At 42.6% G+C, this 23,615-nt stretch overlaps 1 protein-coding gene across 1 annotated transcript in view; it reads right to left on the bottom strand.

Annotated features, from left to right (window-relative positions):
- The window catches only part of KREMEN1 (kringle containing transmembrane protein 1), a 363,157-nt gene that overhangs the window by 13,729 nt on the left and 325,813 nt on the right, over window positions 1-23,615 (bottom strand). The window contains exon 7 of the mRNA XM_086943299.1: window positions 5,867-6,040. Coding sequence (XP_086799425.1) covers window positions 5,867-6,040 — 174 coding nt within the window. The remainder of the gene's footprint in view (window positions 1-5,866; window positions 6,041-23,615) is intronic.

Raw genomic sequence — 23,615 nt, 5'->3', positions numbered from 1 at the left:
AATTAGTCAGTCAACATGTTTCTGCCATATGGGTGGTTTAAATTTACCAAGGCATTCATCAGGACTATACCCCGGCGGTATGGACTCTCTAATCGTCCACCCTAACCTGGGGGCGTGAAAGTGAAAATTAAAAGGTGAAAAAAGTGCTTGAAAAAAATGGGAGAGCGAATAGCTCAATCCAAAAAACCTCCAAAATCAGGAGAGTATCAGCACTTTAAAATTTGGCGCTACTTGCACCATGGGTCTCGGGAGGGGGGTTGGAGCGTGCCTGGCACATCAGCCTCAGAACCGGACCCCGACGATTTCGGGGTCCGGTTCTGAGGCTGATCCTAGGTTTCAAGTGGGCTGAGAGCGTTGAGGGCGATGTGCCAGGCACGCTCCAACCCCCCTCCCGAGACCCATGGTGCAAGTAGCGCCAAATTTTAAAGTACTGATACTCTCCTGATTTTGGAGGTTTTTTGGATTGAGCTATTCGCTCTCCCATTTTTTTCAAGCACTTTTTTCACCTTTTAATTTTCACTTTCACGCCCCCAGGTTAGGGTGGACGATTAGAGAGTCCATACCGCCGGGGTATAGTCCTGATGAATGCCTTGGTAAATTTAAACCACCCATATGGCAGAAACATGTTGACTGACTAATTTATTGTATTTCTCTGAATTTTACCATTCCTAAACCTTGGCAATTAAATTCAGACACATAATACTTGTTATACGTGTCTTAGGGATCACCTATTAAAAAAAAAAAATTTCTGATACCCTCTTAGACACTTTTAATTTCACTTACCCTCACAACACATCCCTCTTCACACAACCAGCTCCGCAGTCTTTCTGGCGTCGTAGCACACCAAAGAGGCACTCGGCCTCTTTGGTGGGGCCCAGTGATGAAGCATGACACTGACTAGGTCGGTGTTTTATTATAATACACAGCCCAATCTTTTTCTTTGTATTTCCTTACCTATTAATGATGTGCTGTATATGACACATTACTTCCTCATTAGATAAGACGTTTCTCATTACAATCTAACTAATTGCTTTTACAATTAAATTGTGAACCAGCAGAATCACACCGTTACCCCAGGAACGATTAGGGCTTATCCAGATGGGCAACTTCTGACCCCAAAATAAAAAAATTCAAGCATGGTTTGCTGAGCCATGATCAGGGTCTGGCAGCCTATGCGTGCAAGTCACAGCCATGTAGGACAAATGTGCCCCGTTCCAAAATGGTGATGCGGCTTTGAAATAATCAAGACCACTGCCTGGCACACTTGGACATGTCAGAGGATATTTCTGCTTAGAGGGTCACTTCCCAGAAGTACTTTAGTACTTCTGAGAAGCAGGCTACTTTCCTGATGTTGTTCTAAGAAGTGGCTTGATTTCTGGAAGTATTTTTGATCAATCTTAAAGGGTGGTGCACTGTCATTATCTTGAGATGGGCAGCAGTATATCAAAGATGTTATGTTAAGTAGGGGTGGGGGTAACTGAAGAAATTCTCTCTAGGGTAATTACTCATAACTGACACAAAATTACTCATAATTTTTTACTATTGTGTGACAAGCATAGTCCAGTATTTTGCAGTAAGAAAATAGCACTACATGCTACAGGAAACAAACAGCAGTAGCCAACATCCATTCGCTCTCTTTTAGTTCATTTTTCCTGTGCTCCAGCGGTAGGATTTTTGCCCCAAATTACTCTTAATGATTCAAGCGGGAGTAATCATGTAATTTTGGTAATTTCACATCACCAGACTAATGCGTAATTATCATAATTACTGCAATTACTCCTGCATAATTAAAATTTCGCCCAGGGCTAATCACAAGGCATGCTCAAAGGCCTGTTTCTATGCCCACAGGCTGCTACAACATATGGCAGCTGTCCAGGTACAGTGAGTATTGAGAGCACATTGTCTGGGCACAGAGTAGGTACAAAAGCAATGCTCTTTAGCAAGTGTCGACTATGCAAGATCAAAGGGCTGGGGTATGTGGCAGGAGATTACTGAAGTCCATGTCCTGTGCTAAGAGCCTGCGGTGCACGGCTGAAAGCCAAGTGATAGTGGATTCTGGGAGGATATGGATTGGCCATATCCTATTCTGAGTGCACATTGGGTGCGTTCTTCGGCAAGGTGCAAAGTTTCTAATAATAAAACCCAGACTATATCACTGAATAGTTGGCAAAACACAGTTACGGTTTTCGTACTCAGACCAGCAAGTAAAGTCTTATCAAATAGCATACAAATGACCTTAAAAACACAATATGAAGGAATATTATTGTTAAAATCCAAAAACGATAACTTTGCCATTCACAGCTATGCATCAACCACTCTACACAGTGCACACTACTCATGACTTCAAGCATGATGTCATCCGGAATACCACCGCTGGTGACATCACATGTCACGTGGTAATCTGAACCATCAATTAGATCACTGAAGCCCTTCAAGAACATTGATTCTCAGAGTCTAGTAGACCAGACCTTTAACCCTAACATCTGTGCGATTTTCAGTGTTTAAGATGTTATAAATAACATTTTTACTTTTTTTCAATTTAATTAAAACAATTACAGGTTATATAAGGTTAGTACGTAATTATTTACTAAAATAAACTTGTTAGAACGTTATGAAATCTAAACTTTTTAAAAGCTATTCGTGTTGTAACTAAGAAACCCAGTTAGATAAAGCTAAAAAAAAGTGTTTGTATCAGTTTTAAAAACATTAGGATTATTTCTAAAATGTGACAAACGATGTTTTGCACTTGTAACACTAACAGGACTATATTTTGGAATTTTGACTAAAATACTATACTTGATTGCATAACCTTTTAAAAGGTGTGCTTTTTCCCTAGAGCATTTTAAATGTTAGTTGCTACAGTATGTTTTTTAAAGTGTTTATTATTGAACAATGTCATAAAAGCCATGTAAATAACGTCAAGAAAGAATGCAAACTTATAACGCCATGTCTAGCTTTTCTGCTGTGTGGACAGCATTTTTCACAGGAAGTTGAACTTTCTGCCACCGTGATGGGATTTTCTCAAGCTTGAAACCAGTTATTTTGTAAGAATTCCATCACGACAAAGATTGCGTCAATCCTTAGAAACAACAAGTACGGAAACTAAGATTACATGGTAACTATGGAGCTGACGAGGTTTTATGGAAAATATTCCACATAACAGAAGTGACAAGTCAGGACAGGTCTTTACCATGCTGCAAGCCCATTCGACTGTTGTCCTCGCTATGTGCTCAACACATTCCACCCTAACATTCCATCAACATGTACCCCATCCCTCTCTATATCCATGCATTCCTCCCATGCAAACACCCACCCACACACCTTCAAGTCCATCTGGCTGTCTCAAAATCAAGGACATACGGCAGGTGTTGTTGCTTTTAGAACCTTACTAGCAATCCCATATTCAGGAGAAGGGTTCATTTTCATCACTGAGTGTAGAATAGTCAGTTAGCGCTCATACCATTTAGTTCTAATCTCAGAGAGTAGAGGGTTGGCAGTTTACTCCTGTAACATCAGAACGCTCACTTCCACTCTGGGCACGCCATTACACAAGCGCTGGGCTTTTTATTATGATCTACAGGAGTCTCTTGATGCAGGAAACAACTTTACTAGGAAGAACAGTTGTAACATGGAGCTCTCCCACCAGTCAGCCTATAACTGACTGATGTGGAACTTGCCTAAGTAAAATAATCCAAACAGTCTCAACACTCCTCAGCTGAGAGGCTCATGTGATAACATATCCACCCCCTTCACAAACAAAATAAATATGTAAACTAGAAAACAAACTGAAGAAGAAACATTAAACAAAACATTTGAAAAAATACACACACACAAATAATCAAAACATCATTATGCCAATAAAAACATTCAATTGAAACATATGCAAAGGTAAGAAGAATAACAGAAAGTTTCATCGACGTAGTCATGCAAATATTCAGGTCTATGAAACCTTGGCATTCTCTCGCACTCTTGAGTTTCCAATGTACCGCCCCACATCTGAACCACTTGCCCTCTGTTGTCTGCACCATCTCCTCCTGCTGCAACAACTCTCTGAAGTATTTCGGAATCCCCCACTCCTACCTAACACTTCATCATGATTTATGTTTAAAAAAAACTAATACACTTACTGCTTTCATCCACACATACCGGACCAGCTCTACCGTACAAATCCACAATTCTCAGATTCAATTTCTCGCCCTTTTCTAGCCAGATACAAATCTTGTGCGCCTCTCTGACTTTCTAGGGTCTACAAAACTTCGAGACCACCACCATACCTGTCCAGATCTCACCTTCACCATATCTCCAACCTTGATATTACTTTTCCACTCTTTCTTTTGAACAGAAATAACCTTGTCACCTTCCATCAAAGACAACATCCAAGCTGGCAACATCTTCATACCAGCCTTACGTCCTCTCATCAGATCAAAAGGTATCATCCCTGTAGCTCAATTTTTTGTGGTGTGATAAGCCCAAACTAAATACATTACCACAATGTGTACATCCTTTCTATTGATCTGAGCCATCTGGATAGCATCCTTCACTATGCGATTGACACTCTTCACTATACTTTTAGCTTGTGGGTTGTACAAGCATGTGTGAGAATGATGACTACCACAGGATTTGAATGAACTCTTCATTTTGTCACACACTAACTGTGTGTCATTGTTGGTTATAAGTCTATCAGAAAAACATTCTATGAACTTCCTTTCATGCTATGTTGGGTACCTTCCTTAATCTATGCTGCACATGCACTGCACCTGGTTTTACCATGATTTTGTTTGCATAACCCTTTAACTCTCCCAATATACCACCAAAACCCCTTTGAGCACCTTCAGGAGTTTCTTCAACTGATATATCGTCAACTACCATAACTGATTGGGAGCTCTTGTACTGACATTTATTTGTACATCATATTGGTGATGCCATCCTTTAATGGGAGAACCACTCACCGCCACATACACTTTTCTTTTAACTTGTCTGTGTTGGAATTCAATTTTCATCAGCATTTATCCACTTATATCACTTTTCTCTCCCTCGTAACCACCTGGGCTAATGTCCTTTGGTAACAGAGTAACTTGTGTCCATTTAGGTAAAAACATTTCCTTAGCTGTAATAGTAGAAAGTGAACCTGAATCTACCATTAACTGGGTATTATTTCCTTGAATTCTAACATTAGTTTGTTGTTCCTGTGCTCCTGCAGTAGCGTTTTGGCCCAAATTACTCTTAATTCCTCAAACAGGAGTAACTGCATAATTTTGGTAATTTCATATCACAGGATTAGTGCCTAATTACTTAAATCACTTCAATTACTCTGGATAATGCAAATTTCGCCCAGGCCTAGTAAACAAATAACAAAGATTTGCAAATGTGCAGGCAGAGTGAGGCAGCTCGAGGCACCAACACCGGCTTAATTGCCTGGAATGTTCATGCGTGCATGTAATATTGACTGTGCAATGTATACCTCAATGACACAAGGAGTATAATTCTTAAAAACAATCCCTTTCCTTGTTTGATCTTTGGTCCACCTTATTCTTTGAATATTGCCTCACAAAAACATTGGTTGGGGAATAGCTGACCCCATTCGTTCCGCTACAACACCTGGGTGGTTGGCGGTAAAGCTCACGCTGGATTCTGTTCCACACACGGTTCTTCTCCCATTGACTAGTCCTATCACTAATTGTATGATCTACAGGAGTTCGTTAGTGCCGAAAACAACTTGATTAGGAAGAACAGCTGTAAAATGGAGTCCCTCACAAGCCAGTCGATGACTAAGGATGTAGAACTCGGCTACGCCAAAGAATCCAGACAGTCCCAACATTCCCAACCAGAAAGGCTCAGTTGAGAGGCTCAAGTTCTAACACTTTACCTGGCATGTTGGTGGGTGGTTGGCTGGGGCTGGTCGTGATGACATATAGGATCTTGGAGGAGCGGGCCGCACTGCCACTGAGATTAGTTCTTTCCGTTATCACCTCTATCAGCGTCTGGTTTGGACTTGATGGGTAGGGGGCAGGTGTCTCTGGAGGGTGCATTTCTTTGAAAGCTGAAAATAGCATAGTGACAGTACCATAAGAAAGCAGCTATACAATGAAGAAAAACTGTTCAACATTTAGGGCACAAGTCAATATTTGTATATTTACTAATTCAACTTCAAACATGCATTCTGAAGCTATATATTTTAGTGTCAGAATACAATGTGGGTCGCTCTTTAGGATAATACTGCATATGCCCCAACCATGCTATAAAACACAAAATAAACTTGCTTCCAAGCACACTCCGGACAACTCAGATAAAATAGAATACATTCTTAGGAAGACCATTAACTCTGAATGTTAAATATAACCTTAATGGAGTAGATAGGATGCTATATCTGACAGTAATGTGACTTGCTCTTCTAAAGCCTGCCCCTTCTACAGGGTTATGTTTGTTTAGATGCCCTTTTCTTTTGTGACCCTGCTTCAAATATGCAGTGCCAAATAACTATGTCCTAACTATGCGTAACTATGTGTGTTATATCAGAAACTCAACTGGGGATGGTGGGAAAAGACTATTCAAGGTTTTGAGCAAAAGGACATAGTAGAAAGGGAATGGTGGAGACCTGACGTGGGGCTCAACTAGACTCGATCTTATGCGAGTAGAGGTCTACCAGAACAACCAAACGACATTAAACAAAGGTGCAATTAACATTTGAGTGACTGCAAATAATAAAGTGATGAATTGTACATTTTAAAATACTAGTCAAAATAATATGACTACAACAAACATGGTTTAGTGGATTTAACAGTGTTTATTGGCTACTGACAGATCTTTAAAAAGGGGAATGAGTGATTTTACAACTAAAATGAACCTTCTTCAACTCTGAATACCATGCAATTTTGAACCAATTTTCACAAAGATATTTCAAGCCGACCACCCTTTTTTGACAATTCCTTCTGTGAAATTAAAGTGAGCTCATACAATATTTTTTTATTCATCTTCAGAAAGATGCTGCTGCCTACCTGTTGACCAATAGTATGTGTTCAGACAATACAACATGTGCTTGTTTGAGGCTGCACACGCATGCACAGAATATTGAGTTTAGGGGGGTTAACACACTTTTTGAGTTGCGTTACTAGCAAATCACAGGTCTGATTTCGAATGCATCTTCAATTCATCCTCCGATTGAATATGTGAGGGTCAAACAGTTGGCAATATTACAGTCTGTTAATTAATCTGCCTAGAATCGGTGCTATCCAAAATCGAAATAATAGTTGTTGTTAGTAGCCCATGTTGAACAATTCTCATATGACATGACTCCGCTACATCCATGTAGGAAGCCACCAGGCCTAAAGAGCTGGATTTAAGCTCAAGAACACATAGAGTGTGTGGTGATGGGCAATGTCCTGGTGAGAACCAGCATTTGTGCCTCTTAATCAGGTGCGGTACAAAAGGGGTGGTGATGGACGGAGCATCTGAATCAATCAAACACTCACACCCAGTCAAAAGATCTGGGTTTAATCCATCACCGTTCTTTAGCCCACTCTCCCACCCCAGTTCAGACATGGCTATATGCAAATCAGTCTGACCCTGTGCCTCATGGGAACAGTCCAGCCCGAACTGCCAAACCATGTCTTCCCTAGACCGGAAACAAGCTTCCGAGGACCGGTTTCTGGCATTCCAGCCGTCTTCAGCCCGGCCTGCTTGAATCCAGTGGCAAAGTGAGCAAGGGACTCACGTCTGAGCATACCCTGCCACACTTATGGCGGCCAAAAGCGGTACAAAAGGGGGTGGTGATGGACGGAGCATCTGAATCAATCAAACACTCACACCCAGTCAAAAGATCTGGGTTTAATCCATCACCGTTATTTAGCCCACTCTGCCACCCCAGTTCAGACATGGCTATATGCAAATCAGTCTGACCCTGTGCCTCATGGGAACAGTCCAGCCCGAACTGCCAAACCATGTCTTCCTAATCTGGTGCGGCTCCTCCATGTTGGCGGAGGAGCGTCGCCCCACTGCTTTCTCGCAGTGCGAGAAGCAGAAACATAAAATGGTATTATAAATACCATTTTATTTTTCTGTTTCTTGCACTGCAAGAAAGCAGAAGGGTTTGGTTGGGGGCAGGTGGTCCTGCTCGAGGGCAGGGGAAGAGTGGCTTGCCCACTGTTGTGGGTGCTGACTGTTTGGTCGGCAAACCAGTCATGCGCTCTCTGCCTTTTTCCCATGTAGGTAGCAGCATGCAGCCTAAATGGAGTAAATAGCCTCCCGATAGATGCCTGGCCGGTCGACATCCCGACCAATCATAACGCTGCCATTGCAGCGTTGTGATTGGCTTAGGAGAGGGGAGGGAGGCTTCTTGCTTCCTGATTCCTGATTCCATGAGGGGAGCAGACACAACGCGGGACCGGGCTGGCGATGGTAAGTTAATTTGTTTTTAATTATTTTTTTATTTTTATTATACCTCCCCTAACCGCATGACCCCTTTACCCACGTGAGCCAACGAGTCATGCTGCCCTTAATAACATATGTGATAATATCAACAACCATGCTTTCAGTTCTGTTCTGATGCCCGAGCACCTAAAGTGTCAAAGCCACTAAAATATTGATGTTATCTTAAGACAAATTGCAGTATACAATGAAACATTTGAGTTTTAAGAGCCTGCCTAAGTATAGAATGATCCTCTGTGTTGCACAGCCCTCGGTGAGTGCATTCTAAATACAGGAGGCCACAACACAGAAAGAACATAGCAGAACCAGGGAATATTGGACACAGGCAGGGAACATGTAGTATGGCCCCTATATGCAGGGAAAACCTTGTGCCCGCCCACAGTCTTCGAGCTCGCTTCACCTTGCCTCCAGCCAGCAGAGGCTCCCTAACAGCATTCAGTTAGTAGGCCCACCTTGCTCTTGGAACCTGAGTTTAATTGTTCCCATTTTTAAAAAAGGGGAGAGGGGCTCCCCAAAGAACTATCGCCCTATCTCTCCTCGACACTACTGCTAAACTGATGGGATGGGTTCTCCTGGCCAGAATGGAAGACTGGGCAGAATCCCACAATATTTTTATGAAAGCACAATATGGGTTCCGTAGAGGAATGGGGACGGTCGATCAGTGCCTAGACCTCTCCCTAACTATAGAGAAATATACTAAGGCAAAAGGTGGTAAATTGTATATGGCCTTCATGGACCTAACCGTAGCCTTCGACTGTGTGTCACACTCGAGGCTGTGGTCCATGTTGAAGGGCATGGGTATTGATTCACCAATAATTGGTTTTATACGTCAGTTGTACACCAATGCCTCTGCCTGTGTAAGGTACGGCAGGAAGGGGGAGTGCACGCGCTATTTTAAGATCGAAAAGGGAATAAGACAGGTTTATGTTCTCGCCCGTTCCTTTTTTCAATCTACATGAACAGGGTAGAGTCCTCCCTGTCTGCTCTACCGGTGGATGTGCCCAAATTTGATTGTCCCCCCCCTTCCGATTTTGGCTTATGCTGATGACATGGTATTGATGGCCAGATCGGGTATAGCCTTACAAATGCTAATCACAGCCTATTCAGCTTTTATGGCCTCCCTTGACTTAAAGGTCTAAGAGTCCAAATTGTTTGTACTTGTGGCTGGAGCTGCAAGAGGTGAGAAACAGTGGAGTGGAGTGGTGTGGCTCACTGGTTAGAGGTGGCAGACCCGAGTGCAGAGGACGGCCCGGGACCAGGGTTCAATTCCTGACGCGGCAGGGTTGTGGACCAGGGTCAGCGGACTCGATACTTCTCACCTCGGTGCCTACTCTAACCAGGGATCACACTCGGCAACTCTGGGCATTAGCTTGCCTCATCTCCACTACGGCCCCCCACATACGCCGGGGATGCCTGGTTTCACCTTGGAGATACCCAGTAGGGACCATCTCACAGGGAAAGCCAGGACGGGTTCCCCAGCGGTCTACTGCGCAGAGATACTCCTTCGGGAGTCGATTCTAGCGCATTACAAAAACCCACAATTAGCAATTAATTAAAAAAACATCCCCACTTCCAGGTGTTAGTTAAGAAAATTAAGATAGTAGACTCCTTTTTGTACCTTGGAGTGCTCTTTGATAAAGACCTTTAACGGTCTAATTTAGTGGCAGCAAGAGCACAGGGTATGGAAAAGAGCACTAATGCTGTTAAGAGATTCGCTAAGACGTTGGGTGATAGCGCATTAGACATAATTAAAAATATATACTCTGCCAAAACAAAGTCTGCCGCAGTATATGCGGCAGGAGTATGGGGTTTGGTAAATGCTCCATCATTACAGCAAATAGAAGATTCATTTTTTTTAAACCGTGTGTTTTTTACCACAATCAGCCCCAAATTATATTTTACATTGTGAATTAGGGCTTCCTTATTTGAGCGACAGCATAAGACTGGCTCCAGTTTTGTTGTGGCCATCAGTATGGCGGAGGTCTACGGTGGATTTGACCCAAACCATTATAAGGAATGTTTTTAACTGAACTATTACAAAAGAATTGGATGGTTGAACTACGTAGAGGTCCAACTGAAAGCGCTGGGGATGGGTAAACAATTTCAGGACCCGGAGACATGCAAAAGGTTCACAAAGGAAAGAATAACAGATTTATTTGTTCAAAGATCCAATTATGCCCGCAGAAAAGAAACACATATGCCACTCCTCCACTCTATACGATCTGGAACCACCAAGAATGGGGGAAGATTGTCTGTATTTATCACGCATAAACTATGCGCAGCATAGGTTTATTCTCTCGTTTTCTCATGAACATGATTCCGCTTTTCTTGTGATATCCCCAAAACAAATATAAATTATCAGATCTTTCAACCTGTCCCTGTAAGAGTGCAGCACAGTCAGACCTACATATTGTATTATTTTGTAAGATGTACATAGAGGGATGGCAAAGATTTATACTCCTAATTCTGAGGTACCATAATTGTAGGCAATGTCGGGTAGCCATGTATTTTTTAAAAACCTTACAGGATCAATTTGTATGCTGCTCTGTTGCCTCATTTTTGTGGGCCTGCTTTAGGAAGAGGAAAAAGTGGGGCGATATTTTAGCTTGAGTAATTAATGAATTCTAAATTCTGAATAGTTTCTATCCTCAGTGATTTTATATGAATTTTTATGATCACGGCAAATCTGCTTAATTCTCCTTTTAAGCATGTAAATTTGTGTATATATCGTTGTTGTTGTTGTGGGAAAATTGTATGTATTTGTGCTTTTATGATCTGTTTTAAAAGATCGAATAAAGCTGTGTGATTGACCCCTTGACCCACGTGAGCCCCTGCCCCCCCACCCACGAGTCATGCCAGCCACGACTGCTCTTAATAACATATGTGATAGTATCAACAACCATGCTTTTGGTTCTGTTCTGATGCCCGAGCACCTAAAGTGTCAATGCCACTAAAATATTCATGTTATTTTAAGATACTAAAGGGACAAATTGCAATATACAATGAAACATTTGAGTTTTAAGAGCCTGCCTAAGTATAGAATCATCCTCTGTTTTGCACAGACCTCGGTGAGTGCGTTCTAAATACAGGAGGCAACAAAACAGAAAGAACATAACAGAACCAGGGAATATTGGACACAGGCAGGGAACATGTAGTATGGCACCTATTTGTAGGGAAAAGCTTGTGCCCGCCCACAGTCTTCGAGCTCGCTTCACCTTGCTTCCAGCCAGCAGATGCTCCCTACTGGCTCAGATCATTACGCAACATGGCACTGAATTTAGGAGCTGGAAATTTGGGCAACTATATTTAGGACCCAACATTGTCTGAAGTTGTCAGCCAGCACTTAGCCTGTTTGTGGGTTTGGTCAGAAGCTCAAAAACCTAAACCTCCATCTTGTACTACGGGTCCACGTCACAGCTACCACAGCACAGCTCAGCCCTTACGAAGGCCCCTGACTGTCGGGTTTACTCACACTCTGGAATAAGCCGAACTGGGGTCTCAAATCTCCAGGTCTCCCATGCTTTGGGGACCGTTCTTACTTTTCCTGCCCCAGCCTTTGCCCTGCTCGTAACTGTTCCCCCCTGGCTCGGGAATCCAGACTTGGCTGGGGAGTGTGGCAGAATGGCCGAATGAGTATTAGGTTCAGGGCTCAAGCCTTGTGGATCAGAGGTGCCCCACCCAGAGACCAACCTCCCAGACGGGCGCTCTGAGCCAGCTTCAAGACAGGAGCTCACACCTTATTGTTGTCACAGACTTCAATGACATTGCCATAGCTGCAATTACCACAACCTTCGAATTGTGACTGCGGGAGGAAGAAGCAACCAGGAAACAGGGGCAATAATAATTTTGTAAAATTTTTGCTGGTTTTATAGTTTGAGGAGGGATGACCCATGGTAAAACCTTGAGGCATATGGAGAACAAGGATACAATAGTTAAAAACATGGAGGCATATGGAGAACACAGATTAGTTAGTTACCAGAAGTAATGCCCTCTCCACCTCCTCTTTTTGCCAATACTACCGCATTAGAACAGCTTCTCTTGGATTTAGCTGAGGCTATATAGAAGAGCAGGCCAGCCAACCATATTCAGGATCCTGCAGACCATAGGTCGGAAACAGGGCAGCAGTTGGACAAAGCCCCAGATGGGCAGAAAGTCACCCGTTCCAACTTTCGAACAATACAGGACGTTATACATGTCCAGATAAAACTCCATGGCATAGCCTGCATGGGATTACACACTCCAGCCCAACAGATCAACCAATCTCTCCAGGGTATAGGCCACCCTCTGATGGTGTAAACCACTCTCCTCCCTCAGGGGGGACCCTCTTTCAGGGGACCGGAGTTTCACGCACGGATGGTGATACCTAGCATGAGTATATGATCTCTGGGTCTCCTCTTTTTTCTCCTGAATGCACACCACTTTATGTCAGACACACCAACGCTACCTCACAGAGAGGCAGACCTGATCCAGACTCCCAGCCTATCTCTGACCTTATGCCACTCTTTGGAGACCACTAATGCAGCAATAAATTGGCACTATGATGAAACAATGGCCACTTTTATTGATTCTATCGACAGTAGAATGTCCAGTCTGACCTCACTTATCAAGGCCACAAAATCTTCACTGCGCCCATGCACTTGATGCTCCATCTTTGACAAACTGGAAGGGTTGCCACAGCTTGTAGGTGTTCTGGTGGAAAATCAGAGAACAATCAGAATCCTAACATCATCTCAATTCGACATCAGAATGTCTAAAGGAAACCACGATCACCTGCCCTTTGGTCGAGCTGCCTCAGCAACATCTCAGTGTGACCATAGTGGCATCTCTGACTCTGATCCTAGAGTCTTGATTACCACTTCTCTACAGAAACAGTGCACGGCGAGTGTGCTCAAGGAGGCACCACTAATTCTACCACCTGTGGAGGATATCAAACCTGTCACAAGGAAGCAGAAAAAAAGCTGTGCAGAACCCTTGTTGCTTGGTTCAAATTGTGGATAAACTTTGGCCAACTCCAATTGTTTAAACCAGAATGCATCAAGCACTGGGTGTCAAGGACCACAGCCCTCCTCTTCCTCCCCTCATTTGTTGACAGAGACTACAAAACTCTCACGAATGAGATCTACAAATCTTCATCCTACTTCGGTAACTGCTGAACCACAAGATTTTCCAGTTCAATTTAAGCAAGCAAATATGGAGTTGAAGGCTTTACAGTCACTCAGGTACTTAGGGCAGCAGCAGCCCATACTTCTTTGCAACCTTGTATGAAATCAGCTCCATTTAACAAAGATTTAAAGCCTATAGTTTCAACTATAACAATGAGGTCACTAAGGGGGAACCGCAGGCAATATATCCACAAACAACTGTGGTGCTGAAGCCCCTTGTTTACACCAGAATGTAAAACAAGGGGGCAACACTACGTGGTAAACAGGTGGACCATTCTTAATCTGTTAAACCACTTAATTGACGCTATCCAAAGAGTCTATGCGGATTACCTGGAGAAGCTAGGCCGTCGAGGGCAAGGTTACATCAGGTACACAAATGGGCCAAGTAAGTGGGCTAAGTGACCCTAAACTAGGGGCCTGATTACAAACTTGGCAGATGGGATACTCCGTCACAAACGTGGGCTATAATGGAATTTGTAATACGGTGAACAGGATATCTGTCACGAATGTGACGGAGTATCCCATCCGCTAAAATCGTAATCAGGCCCTAAGTCAAATATATTGTAATCTATGTACCTGTATAGACATCATAATGAAGGAAGCACACAGGCAGATTTGGAGACCAATGCCATAGTTTTATTTATTTATTTTTAAAGTTTTATAAAGCATGAACAAGATCCTAGCAGATATCAGAGAGCTATACAAACAGTAAATGTTACTTATACAGAAAATAAAAGCAGATCCAAACAAATGTACAAAGAATAGAGTAAAAAAAAAAACAGCATAATTAGCTTAAGCATCAATAAGTGTCTAGTGGTTGGGAGCGCGAATGCATCTCGTCACAGGGTATCAGCAGACCCTACTCATGTGTATTTGGCCATGAGGATGGATTTAACTTCCTTTTTAAAAGAAGTAGTGGATGAATTAAGTCTGGTTTCTGGGGGCAAGGCATTCCAAATTCTGGGTGCCATCCCAGAGAAGGATCTGTTATAAGTTTTTTTCTTAAGGAATATTTGTGGTTTCAGTTGTAATTTTTCCGCATTTCTTGAGGATCTGGACCCACCAGAGATTGTCAATTTCTGTGCCAGGTAACTGGGTGTCTTTTGATGTAAGGCTCTGTGCATCATGCACGCAATTTTCAACTGAATTCTCGCCTCTAGGGGTAGCCAATTCAGGGATTGAAGGTCCGGGGAGATGTGGGAGCTACGTTTAGATCCAGGTATGAGTCTTGCTGCTGCGTTGATTGAGGCTCTAAGAGGTGCAGTTGATGCTTTGGGTAGGCCACAGAGGGAGACACAACCGTATTCCACTCTGGGTATAACCAGAGCTTGTACTGGTCTACTTAAAGTCATTGTGTGGTAGGAAGGGTTTCAGTTTCCTCAATGTGTTTATCTGGAAGTTAGCTCCCTTTGTAGCATTGCTGATATGTTTTTGCATGTTGAGGTTGGTATCAGTTTTTAGCACGCCCATTGCGACTTGGTTTGCATTGATGCACTAGCACTTTATCCTGGTGGATTTCTTTATGTTTTTTCTAGTGGAATCTGACAGGAGAACATTTCAGAATGTGGCAATTGGTCCACAACTCACAATTCTGATCTCTGTGCTAACATCCAGTTATGCATGGATCGGTATTTAAAACGACAACCTTGAATCTGTGTCTAAGTACAGTCTGTAAGTTTACAGATGGCAAGGATAGATTATGTGAATATAGATTTGACTAGTTATTCCATGGGGTTTAATGCACACATGTATCACCTGCTCTGAGTAGGTACTAAGAGAGTGCAGAGAGCTCTTGTAAGGAGGGGTTGAGAGAGTTGGTGAGAAGTGCGAAGGAAGGAGCTGAAAATGGTGGGTGGCTGAGGGAAGCATACAATCCCCCATGTCTTGTTTGATGTTCAAGAAGTGGTTATGGAGGGGGTGTAGGCTATAATGCAGCCTTTTCCCACAGTGATTTTACTAGCTGGATTTTCCGGTTGGTAAAATCAGGTTGTTGTTCCCAAACCAAGTATATTTGGAGCAGGAACATTGAATATTTTATAAACGTGTGAATTCGAATTCCACCTGGAAATTCCACAACGAACAGTTCACAATCGGGGCCCATGTCCAAGGCACTTTGCGGATTTGCTGATTAGGCAGCGAGAGAGCAACACCACAAGGAAAGAGATGCAATGAAAAAACAAGCAAAGCCTCCTCTCTTTATAAATGGCTTTTGGATAACCTTAGTAGTTGAAGTGAAGTTGGGTGTGATCTGTTGGAAACATTCCCTATCTTTTTTTTTTCTTTTACAATACAGTTCTCATACGTTTTGTTAAAACACTGTTTCAGAATGGACAACGCCGAACATCAGGTGCCTCTGTCTGAAAAGGAAGGGAGGGTTGTCTTCTGTTCTTAAGAGATGGGTGAGCCACTAAAGGCCCAAGCCAAGATCAAGTCAGATGTCTGACTTTGGCTCAGCTCAGGGTCCTCATGAAACATTGAGACCAAAGCAAGCCAAGCTTTTTAGGTGTCTTCTCCCTGCCACCCATGCTCTAAGCTTACACACAAATATTTAATAAAAACAAAGCCATAACCTTTGATTCAAAAAGAAGAGACAAGGAGATATCAATCTAGTGGATTCATTGCACAATGTGAAATGATAAAACCTGGTCAAGCCTGGCTTACCCAGTTGACCAATCTGTGTGATCCTAGGAAAATATTTTAGTACACCAGCCTTCTTTTTCTTCATAATCACATCTTGTAGTACCTTCAAATATGTGAGTTGAGTAAGTGTGCTGTACAAAAACCTCTTGGGTTCGAGTTAATAAATGATAATGTTGTTCCATGCATAACAGCAATCTAGGCCATATATATAGCATACTCATGACAACTGACTTGCCTCTTAGTTACCTAGTGGCATTGTTGTCCCGGTGGGAACGATGGGCCACGAATGTTTCCAAGTTCATGTCTAAAAACTCTGTCACTTTAATTAAATGCCTCTCAATACAGTGATATGATCTGATGTACTAATGTGAAATTCTTCGAAACACAAAAGATATGCTCTTCTTTTTTTTTTACATGATTTCTGTTGTTTAATTCACATGATAAATAGTTTTAAGGCTCAGTTCGTGCCTGGCCTTTTAAGACCTAGCCATACCCTTGGCTTGGCTCTAGCTTTACCGTTCCCTTTTAATTTGCGGGCTCACCTGCCTTTACCTGTCCTGTGAAGCTAAGAGACAGGCGGACAGCAATAAAAGAAACAAGCCTTCTCGCCTGGATGTCTGCTACCTGAAAGAAATGTAAATTCTTGTTCCACAAGGTTCCTCACTCTCCCCCACACTCTTCAGCCTCTTCATGGAACCACTTACTGTAATCCGCAAAGATTCCAACATCCAATACCGCATATATGCAGATGATACACAACTGTACATGAAACTATCTTCACCAGATGATATCCAGTCGCTCAACTGAACCCTACACTGGCTAACCTCCAACCACCTCAAACTAAACGCCCTTAAAACTGAATTCCTCCTCATCTCACCCACTAGGCAAACCCCCACTGTGGTGAACTTCCTCACAAACCTCACTGCTCTCAACTGCACACCACACATCATTGACGCCACTAAATCATTGGGTGCTGTACTAGATAAGAATCTAAGCGCAAAAGAAGAGACCCCCTACTAATTAGGATGTGGTTCCTTAAAGTAGGGAAAAACAATGAATGTACAGGTTTAAGGCAACCATTCAAAAAACTATAATTGAATGTTAAACAGTGGACGGTGAACAGTCAAGAAGAACCAAAGACAACAAATTATTTATCAAAAGTACAAAATGAACATTTATTAAGTGTTAAATAACTACGGAAAAACTAATAATCATTCATTCACTTTCATGTCCATCATACAAACTCACAGACACACTGAAAACAATTTTAAAACATTGTTGGTATGATAACATATTACACAAAAATAATGAATTGACAATATATATAAAAAACAATTTCAATTGGAGACTGAGTGGCACAAATTCAAATGAATGATGGTAGATAAGAATCTAAACATGCAAGACCACGTTAGAGCATCGACCAACTGAGCGAACTACCACCGGAGCATCCTAAGAAAACTCAAACCTTACCTCCCACAAGATGACTTCAAATCGGCGGTGCAGGCACTTGGCATCTCAAGACTCAAATACGGTAGTGCCACTCTATGCAGTCTTCCTAAACTCAGCCTAGCCCCACTCCGAACTTCTCTGAATGCTGCGACTAGACTTGTCACTGGTTTCAAGAAATCCAACCACATCTCGCCTGACCTGAAATCACTCAACTGGCTCCCATTTGAGGCAAGGATCTAGTTAAAAATTGCCTGTATGACCCATAGAGCACTACAATTCAATACCCCTCAGTACCTGAAAAATAAACTCGAACTATCTGGTAGTGCTCGGACCTCTAGGAGCACCAGCACTCTGTTCCTAAGCCAAAGAAATTTAAAAACCTGAAAACTTACAAAAGCACTTTCTCCAGCATTGCCCCGAGAATTTGGACTCCCTACTGGTTGAAACAAGACTGATAATTCCACTGAATTCTTTAGATGCAACTGCAGAATGCCAGGCTACTATGACTCACATACAGAGTTGGATGGACTTGAATCACCTAAAACTCAACCCAGGCAAGACGGAACTAGTACTGCCTGGGAAGAGTGTGATCAGTTGGGGCCCGCACTTCTGACCGGCGGATTTGGGCTCCCCTCCCACCGCTTCCCCTTCGGTCAAAAGCTTAGGAGTCATCCTAAATGCTGACTTATTACTTTAAGGACAGGTCAGAACTGTTGTCTCCTCCAGTTTCTTCCAACTTCGGAAAATTAAGAAAATTGCTCACCTACTAACACACCCCGCACTCATACAGGTAGTGATAGCCCTGGTACATTTGCGTCTTGATTTTTCAAATGCTGTATATCTCGGCCTGCCATCAGGTCTGCTAAAACGACTCCAGATGGTCCAAAACCAGGCAGCAAGACTCATCTGGAAACAACCCAAATGGCAGTCTGTCAGACCGGGACTGGCAAAACTACACTGGCTACGATGGCCCAAAGGGTCTCTTTCAAGACGGGCTGCATAGTTTTTAAAGAACTGCAGGGAAATGGCCCCAAATTTGTTAAACATATGATTAATAACTATAAACCTCAGCGCAACTTACGCTCTGCTCACCTTCACTTAGTAACTATCCCATTGTTTAAACGGAAACGGCAAGGAGGTAGCACTTTCTCCTACTTGGTCGCCATCTTCTGGAACACTCTCCCCTTTTCACTCAGGAGTTGTAACAATCTCTTAGTCTTCAGGAAGGCCTATAAGACGTGGCTGTTTGAACAAGCATATTTCTAGGGATTTTTGTTTACTTTTCTCTGCATTAGCGTCATGAAGCCTGCGGGTGTACGTGCGCTCTATAAATAGTTATTAACATAACATAACATAACATTCAATCAACTTTTGCCTTCAAAAAGGAAATGAAGGCACTACTGATGAACAATGCGCGGAACAAGTAGCCTCTCTCCCTCGCCGCCCTGCCTGTTTTAGCGTAATGTGTTACCAACTGGCCTCTGCTAAGGCCTTGTATTGCCCCTACTGTGTTATTGCTGCTCATAATGTAACTTCTCGTAACTGCTACCAGCCTCTGTCACAGCCCATGATCGCATGTACTCATGGCACTGTTGATTCTGATGTAGACTGCCTTAAATGCCTTAATTGCATTAATTTTCTCCCGCCGCCATCGGCCTGTATCCCCCTCAACCTTCATGCAAAGTGCTCTGATACCCGCTTGGGTCATGTTCGCGCTATACAAAACTTTTTAAATTAAAACAAAAAAGGTGTGCAACTAGTTACCCAGCAAGTCTAAAGGCTTCTTGGGAGACCGTATATAGCTTTAATTAATGGAGTCATTTGAGACTTCATGGTGACAAAGATTTCATCTTTTTGCGAGATAATGAAAGGGTGTTATCAGCTGCGTTTCGGAAGACATCCTTCTAATGGAAACTTATTTAAAAAATGTTTGCACTAGATGTAGTCTGGTTGTGTATTACTAAAAATATATATATTTAACACACTTGTTTTATCTTCAACACTAAATCTGAATGACTAATGAATGTGTCCTCATGTAACGCACCTGGTGCTCGTGTAAAGCGCTCTGATACCTTCGGGTCAAGTTCCCGCTATATAAAACTACGTTAAATAAAAAATCTCTCTTTACATTTTACAGCAGCCTTATATCATGTACAATACAAAGTAATATTAATGACTTACATAGTCACGGTGCTTCCAGTCACCTGCCTGGACCTCATAGCACAATAAATGAATGTCACTCTTCTCCAGTGTACCAATACCGGTTCCAATCTGTGACTGTCTGGTTATACATATAGACATCTGCAGTGATCGCATTAACCAACTGAACGTTAATAATATAAAAGAAAGAATTTCTCACTGATTACTTTAACATGCATTTATTTTTCATTTGTGATGTCCATTATATTTGATAAGAATTTACCTGAAGGTGAAAGGCCAACTCTGTCACTTTTCTAGCTCCACCCCCAAACAACCAGATCCTGCCAATATTGTAGTCTGGGTCACAGTCCCCATACTTCTTTTTTGCACTTCAACCTGTAATACTTTGTAAGAGGCTGTCATTGAAACCACATAGCTAGCGTAGCCAGGCAAACATCAGCTAATGAATTGTATGTGTCCTGGCAGCTGCGTCAGTCCTGGCACACATCAGCTAAAGAATTGTGTGTGTCCTGGTAGCTGCATCAGTCCTGGATAAACACACACAACAGGAAGTTCGGGGAGGCATGAGTGAGTGTTCACCCATTTCAGCCCAATTGGCTTTACGCGCCCAGACCGGACATTGGTCTCACAGCACATGAGGGAATAATATGCTTCTTATACTATGTCTAGAATGCCATATAACATCATGGAGACTTCCTTTCATCTTGAAGGCACTTTTTGGAGTTTTCCATCTCTATTTGCTCATCAATAGAAGTGGAAGGAAGGGCCTTTGAACATGCATCTGAGGGGAAAGAAACCATAAAAGTATTTCCGATTTCCATTCACTTTCCCATCGACAAGTGCCAATGTGTAAGATCGAACCAGCAGCCAAAGTACTATAGTGATTTACTCGTCCTTTGCCTCTTTAGGAGGTCGGCTTCTTTAGAGCGTCATCTGTGTTCTTTTGACCCAAACATTCTGAATGGTTATCGGATTGAATGCAGTTGTATTGTCCAGGTCATCCCTTGAACCTAGCTGATCTCAGGGAGCTTTGTTTGCAGAAGCTTAAGTGTCAGGTCCACAAAGGTAGTATAGTTATCCAAACTCCACCTTTAATAGACTCCTCCAGGACCCACAAGACGGGGTCTAACGATAGGTGTGCAAACTAGAGTTTGTTTAGGAGAAATAGTGTAAATCTACAATGTATCAAAGTATTTTGCGGTGCCTAAGACATTGACCATGTTTCTTTATCCACCACATAAAAGAGACCTAGAATTATGGATCAAAAATCTGTAGATAAAAGCAAAAAACTGATATAATTCTGTCTGTGTGCAAAAGTAATTTGCCTGCTCCAGTTCTCATGGGAGTAGGGTCTTGCTTGTAACTTCAGGCAATGATTTTGAGAATAGAATCGACTTTGAGCTTACTGGACAGGAATAGCTGTGCAGGATATCCATTACTCAGCATACAGGCTCTGTAGTGGATTTTGAAGCAGAAGCTAGCAAGTGAGATGTAGCCAGGAGCGTTATAGGGCGTCTTCTAGGACAGAGCATCCACTGGTTTGAATGGGCCGGGGGTTCAGGTAACAATATATCACACATTGGAAAGAGTCATGAGTGCTTTGTGAAATATGATTGGAATACATGGGTTAGGAATTTAGATAACCACAATTTTGGAAAACGAAACCATCATGGACGACCTTTTACCTGGGATTGATGAAACAGAACTTCGAGTGGTATAACATCATCCAGGAAAAAGAGCCATGAGCGGTCTAGGATACGGGATCTGGGACGGAAGGGGAGCATGGGTCTGAATAGTAGCACTATATTCAGAGAAAGGAATATCACCCAGGACAAGGAATTCATGATATGTCTATGGTCTGTGAGGGTAGCTATTTATGATATGCACGAAGGAAGTCACAGAACGCTCAGTGACTCTGGATTGGATTGATCAAGCAGAGTAAAAGGAAGTCGTTCATGGTAGATGATGCAGGTTTGTAGGGATCAGGCATGGGGGCAGAATTATATAATGGAATATACCGAAGGCCTTCCAATGCAAAACAGAATGTACAAACCAACCATCATGAAAGCTAAGAGATTCCAGTACTCACCGGCATTTTGGACCCACAATGCTAAACCAAGCAGCTATTCAAAATGATCTCAGAATTATGTAACCAGGGTTGCATTTCAAGCCACGAGAACTACTGAGGAGCTCTGAAACTTGATGGCTGATCATTTTATTGAGAAAAGCCTTAAGCCTAACATCGAATTTAGAACAATCAATGCCACCTTTTCATTTACATATGGGTGGGTTAAAACTGTAATGGCATGGTGAGCAAAAAACGATTAGTTTAGGCCCAGACCTCTTTACTGGGGTGAATGTATGACATTGTTCTGCAATCTGTCCATCAATTGTTCTTTTTGCATTTGTCATCCCGGGTGGGACGTGTATACCCAGACGTGGGTCCCGTGCTCTCCATGCCACTGGAGTCAAGCTATCCTGGCTGATATGGGGTAAAACCTAGGAACTGGTCTTAGGATGCTTGCTTCCAGTCCAGGAAGGACCTGGTCTGGCAGCTTGGGCTGGACTGTTCCCATGAGTCACAGGGTCAAGACTGATTTGCATATGGATGGGTTCAAACTGGAATGGCATGGTGTGCAAAAAAACGATGGATTTAGGCCCAGATCTTGGTACTGGGGTGAATGTATGACATTGTTCTGCTTTCTGCCTAACAATTGTTCTTTTTAGTTTTTCATTTAGGGCAGTGACCTAGGATTGGAACTGAATGGTTACGGAGAAGGCACACTGTGATTCAGGGTGTGATTTACAGAGTTGGGATTTCAGGTACCTGAATATTATAAAGAAGAACGCCTCGAACTGAGCTTTGATGCTGGCCTGCAGATGTGATGATAGAGAATCAAAATGTAATTTAGCATGGAATACTCCAAATACAGGAACACATGAGATAGTATGAAACCTAGGGGCATATTACCAACAACTAGCGATAATTATCACTATGTTGGTTTAGCGGCGATTTTTATCGCTTAGGAACCTTGCTATTATCAAGGTTTATCTCCTAAGTGATAAAACTCGTCCGAAATGCATGAATATCGCTGAAAAGTCAGCGATATTCATGCATTACCGAGCTAATGCTCTTAGCCATGTTATCCACCTACCATTGGATAACATGGCTAAGAACTGCTCAGGGGCAGGTGTTAGCTTTTGGAGATATTCGCGCTTAGCACAAATATCTCCAAAAGTTGGTAATAGGAGATAGCGATGTTAGCGACTGTTTCCAGTCGCTAACATCTTGGCACGCCCACTTTGCATGTCATTAGTGATAAATATCACTGACATGCAAAGCGGGGCCCAAGATGGTCACTATCTCCTACTAGCTGTCGCTAACTGGTGTTAGCAACAGCTAGGTAATAGGGAGTTCATTTTATCTCCGCTCTCTTGGCTTTTAAAGCCAAAAAAGCGGAGATAAACCCCCTTGATAATATGCCCCTAGACTTGCATTGTAGTGCGTGGTGGGGTCATAAGGTCAGGTAACTGACGATTGCTCACTTCTGTCAAATACTAGACATCTTCTGCTGTCAGTGCCACTAACAGAGGGGCGATCTGTCACAAGAAAGGAAAGAAACTATTAAGATTATGCACGCACCTGTGCATAGAGTAGGTGACGAGGCCAGATTATATGATCTATTTTGCATGTAGCCTGGTATCAGGCACTTCAAATAGACCACATAAGGCTCGGAAAAGTGAGGGAGCATAGCGGAGGTTGATCATTGAGAAGATTGC

Source organism: Lissotriton vulgaris, chromosome 11, assembly GCF_964263255.1.
Source record: "Lissotriton vulgaris chromosome 11, aLisVul1.2, whole genome shotgun sequence".
NCBI lineage: Eukaryota > Metazoa > Chordata > Amphibia > Caudata > Salamandridae > Lissotriton > Lissotriton vulgaris.
Note: the sequence above shows the minus strand (reverse complement) of the source record. Positions and strands in the feature narration are given on the sequence as shown.